The sequence below is a fragment of the Gossypium arboreum genome, chromosome 8, assembly GCF_025698485.1.
Source record: "Gossypium arboreum isolate Shixiya-1 chromosome 8, ASM2569848v2, whole genome shotgun sequence".
In the NCBI taxonomy this organism is placed as follows: Eukaryota; Viridiplantae; Streptophyta; class Magnoliopsida; order Malvales; family Malvaceae; genus Gossypium; species Gossypium arboreum.
Window position 1 is genome coordinate 25,109,125 of NC_069077.1, and position 4,136 is coordinate 25,113,260.

The 4,136-nt window shown below is 32.1% G+C and overlaps 1 protein-coding gene across 1 annotated transcript; it reads left to right on the forward strand.

Annotated features, from left to right (window-relative positions):
- The first annotated feature begins 252 nt into the window (after positions 1 to 252).
- LOC108469058 (UDP-galactose/UDP-glucose transporter 2-like) lies at positions 253 to 2,642 on the forward strand. The gene is made up of 7 exons (XM_017769948.2): positions 253 to 569; positions 670 to 698; positions 765 to 966; positions 1,061 to 1,303; positions 1,383 to 1,484; positions 2,047 to 2,154; positions 2,274 to 2,642. Exons 1-7 carry the CDS (start codon positions 444 to 446, stop codon positions 2,505 to 2,507), a joined length of 1,044 nt encoding a protein of 347 aa, XP_017625437.1. The 5' UTR covers positions 253 to 443; the 3' UTR covers positions 2,508 to 2,642.
- Positions 2,643 to 4,136: the final 1,494 nt, after the last annotated feature.

The following is a 4,136-nucleotide window of genomic DNA, read 5'->3' on the forward strand; positions in this document are numbered from 1 at the left end:
ATTATGATGCAATTCTGCAATAATTAATTATGATGATATTTATTTATATGTATTGTTTATATTTAACTAAAAACAATAAGAAAAATCTGTTATAATCCAAAATATGTCCATAAATAGTAACTCCTCATTTTCTCAATTATTTAATCATGGAGAAGCCCATATGCAAAATTAGAAATTTCACTTTTTTTTTTTTTAAGTTCCTTATTTTCTCTCCTTTTTTTTTTTTTTGGGGGTTGGGGGAGGAGGGCAGAGCAAACGTGAAACATGCAGTTACTACTTGTACTTAAGCATAATCAAACCGCCACCTGAGTCAACATGCAAGGGAAAGGAAAATTGCAAACTGAGCTGATTTATGATAACTTTATTATACATGGTTGATCCATCTATGATTTTCGTATCTCTCATTAGAGTGGATTGAACCAAAAAAAAAAACAGAGGCACCAATGAAAAACGAAGAACAAACTCGTTTTTTGTTTGGGATTTCGCTTTCTGATAGACCTAAATGGAAGCAGTTTCTCATTTGCTCTTCTGGGTTCTTCTTTGGTTACCTTGTCAATGGCATTTGCGAGGTTTTTCTTTTTCTTTTCTTTTTCCATTTTCTCGGCAACCAAACAAAGTTAAATGTATCATTTTAAGAATTTTATTTTTTTGACATTTGCTGCTTTTCAGGAATATGTATACAATAGACTACAGTTCAGGTAACTGCTGTAGTTTTTATTTTGGTAATTATTTTCAATTTTTTTATATTAATTTTTTGTGTTCAGCTATGGCTGGTACTTCACATTTGTCCAAGGGTTCGTCTACCTTTTTCTGATTTACCTTCAAGGTTTCAGTCCAAAGAAAATGGTGAACCCATGGAAGACTTATGTGAAACTCTCTGCTGTTCTCATGGGCTCTCACGGCCTCACAAAAGGGTCTTTAGCTTTCCTCAATTACCCAGCACAGCTCATGTTCAAATCCACCAAAGTAAACCCCCGAAGTTGAAAATTTTCACTCTTCACAATATTGTTCTTGTTTTTGCGTTTATTTTTTTTAAAGCTTCATTAATGGATATCTTTAGGTTCTTCCAGTGATGGTAATGGGTGCCTTCATACCTGGTTTGAGACGAAAATACCCAGCACACGAATATGTTTCTGCAATACTTTTAGTACTGGGTTTGATCCTTTTCACCTTAGCGGATGCACAAACTTCACCAAGCTTCAGTGTAATTGGTGTAATAATGGTGATTGGTGCTCTTGTAATGGATTCATTTCTGGGTAATTTGCAAGAAGCTATCTTCAACATGAACCCTGAAACAACACAGGTGATTTTTTGCTGATGATGGTTTAAACATGTGAAAAAAGTAGGGCGTTTAATGCTATACTTTTTTATGGTGACGTTAGATGGAAATGCTGTTTTGCTCCACCGTCGTTGGTTTGCCATTATTGATCCCACCCATGGTTTTAACAGGAGAAGTATTGGAAGCATGGAATTCGTGTTCTGAGGTAAATTTTAACTCTTCACTTTTAGTAAGCTTAACAATTCGGATCCAGACTTTTGACATTACTTTAGTATTCAACCGTTGTGAACCCAAAAAGAATCAAATACCAAAACCAAAATAACCAAAATTGAATTGGTTATGATCTTTTTATTTGATTATGGTTGAATGTCACATTGGTTTCATCAACTTAATAATTAGTCTGATTTTTATAATATTAAATTCAAGGTTAGTTTACCAATTGAGGTTAAAAATATACTTTCGGAAATTATTGTGACAAACACTTTTACCAGAATAAAATTTTGATATTATTTTCATTAAAACAAGTTTTTAATTTGAGTCAAAATCCCGGTTAAAATCAACAAATATTTTGATTTGAAATCAATGTTTGAGTTTAAAAATGCAGAATGTAAGGATTTACTTTATTTATCTAGTTTGAACGAAATTAAAAAATTGAAAATGTTAAAAAGAGTAAAGGGACAAAATTCAAAAAAGTAAAAGAAATTAGAAACAGAAATTGATGTTTACAATCAAGTTTGAGTTGCATCATATTATTGTTCCTTGAGCAGCATTTGTATGTGTACGGCGTATTAGTGTTTGAAGCCATGGCTACGTTCATCGGACAAGTTTCAGTCCTCTCCCTCATTGCCATTTTTGGAGCAGCCACTACAGCAATGGTGTGAATTTCTCTTTTTTATCCATTAATGGGAACTCAGTCACTTTTAATTTTTGAACTATATAATAAAACACAGAAGCAGCAGATGCAAATGAAGTGATATTGAATGCATTGGCACAGGTAACGACTGCGAGAAAGGCAGTGACATTACTGCTATCTTACATCATATTCACAAAGCCATGGACCCAGCAGCATGGGACTGGGCTTATACTTATAGCTATTGGAATCACCTTGAAACTCTTGCTGGTTGATGTCAAGCCGGTTTACAAAAAAGTCTCGTCTGCAAATGGAAGAAGCGGAAGCTCTTCAAATGGTGGACATGAAATTGAAGAAGAGGAAAACCCCATGGTCTAAAACTTGATTATTAATATTTACTACTATTGCTCTTTATGTTTCTTTTGAAATGTTAAGTTAAAAGTTATCTACATATCTTTAAACCATGACTTACACTTTAACCAAAATTAAACTATATATCAAATATTGTTTCAATGAGATTTTTCACTTTATTATTTATTTATTTAAAAATTAAAATGCTTCTAAAAGCAATTTTTATTTAATTATCAGTTTAAAAAATAATTATAACTTGAGTGGTTTACATTTACTTTTATTTATCTTCCACTATTTATCTAACACCTCATTTGATATTTACATAATTTTTAACAAATATATTTATTAAATACTTATTTTTGTTATAGAAAAATTAATAAAACATTAAATAAAAGTGGATGAAAATATAAGAGAATTTTTCTTGTTTTTATTTCACTCGGTAAGGATTCTATTTATAATTTATAAGTAATTAAAATTCAATGCAATACCATAAATGAAGCTTACTTAAGTGTTTCATTAATGCATATATTAAACATTGCATAATGAATGGGAGGTTTTATCTCATAAATGAGGGGGGTTAGAATATAGGCATTCACATTTATTTATAACACTCCCTCTTGGATGTCCACTAGAGAAAGCAGTGCCTTATTAAAACCTTTATTAGGAAAAACCCTGTGAGATAAAAACCCAATGAAGGAAAAAGAGTACACAATCTCTTATTAGAAGTTGTCTCATTAAAAACCTTTACCAAGAAAACCCAGTGGGACAAAACCTTGGTTAAAGGAAAATAGTACAATGTATTTTAGACTCCCCCTAATGACGACATCACATTATATCTTTGAGTTGACGCATTCCAATTTTGTTTCGTAGTCTTTCAAATGTTGAAGTTGGCAATGCCTTGGTAAAAAGATCTGCTAAATTATCACTAGAATGAATTTGTTGAACTTCTATGTCACCTTTCTTCTCAAGATCATGAGTGAAGAAGAATTTTGGTGAAATATGTTTTGTTCTGTCACTTTTGATATAACCACCCTTTAATGGAGCTATACATGCTGCATTATCTTCGTATAAGATAGTTGACATATTTTCTTGTAAAGGCAAATTACATATATTCTGGATATGTTGGGTTAATAACCTTAGCCAAACACACTCTCGACTTGCCTCATGTATTGCAATTATTTCAGCATGATTTGAAGAGGCAGCAGCTAATGTTCGCTTTGTCAAACGCCATGATATGGCAGTACCTCCACATGTAAATAAATATCTCGTTTGAGATCGACCTTTATATGGATCCGATAAATATCCAGCATCAGCATAACCAACTAATAGGGATTTTGAATCATTTGAATAAAATAACCCCATATCAATGGTCCCTCTAAGATATCTAAATACATGTTTAATTCCATTCCAATGTCTACGTGTTGGAGAAGAACTAAATCTTACTAACAAGTTTACAAAAAAAGGTGTATCAGGTCTTGTGTTATTTGCAAGATACATCAATGCTCCTATGGCACTTAGATATGGTACTTCAGGACCAAGAAACTCTTCATCATTCTCGTAAGGACGAAATTAATTTTTATTCACATCAACGATTGTACAACCAACGGGGTACTCAATGGATGTGCTTTATCCATATAAAATTTATTTAAGATCTTT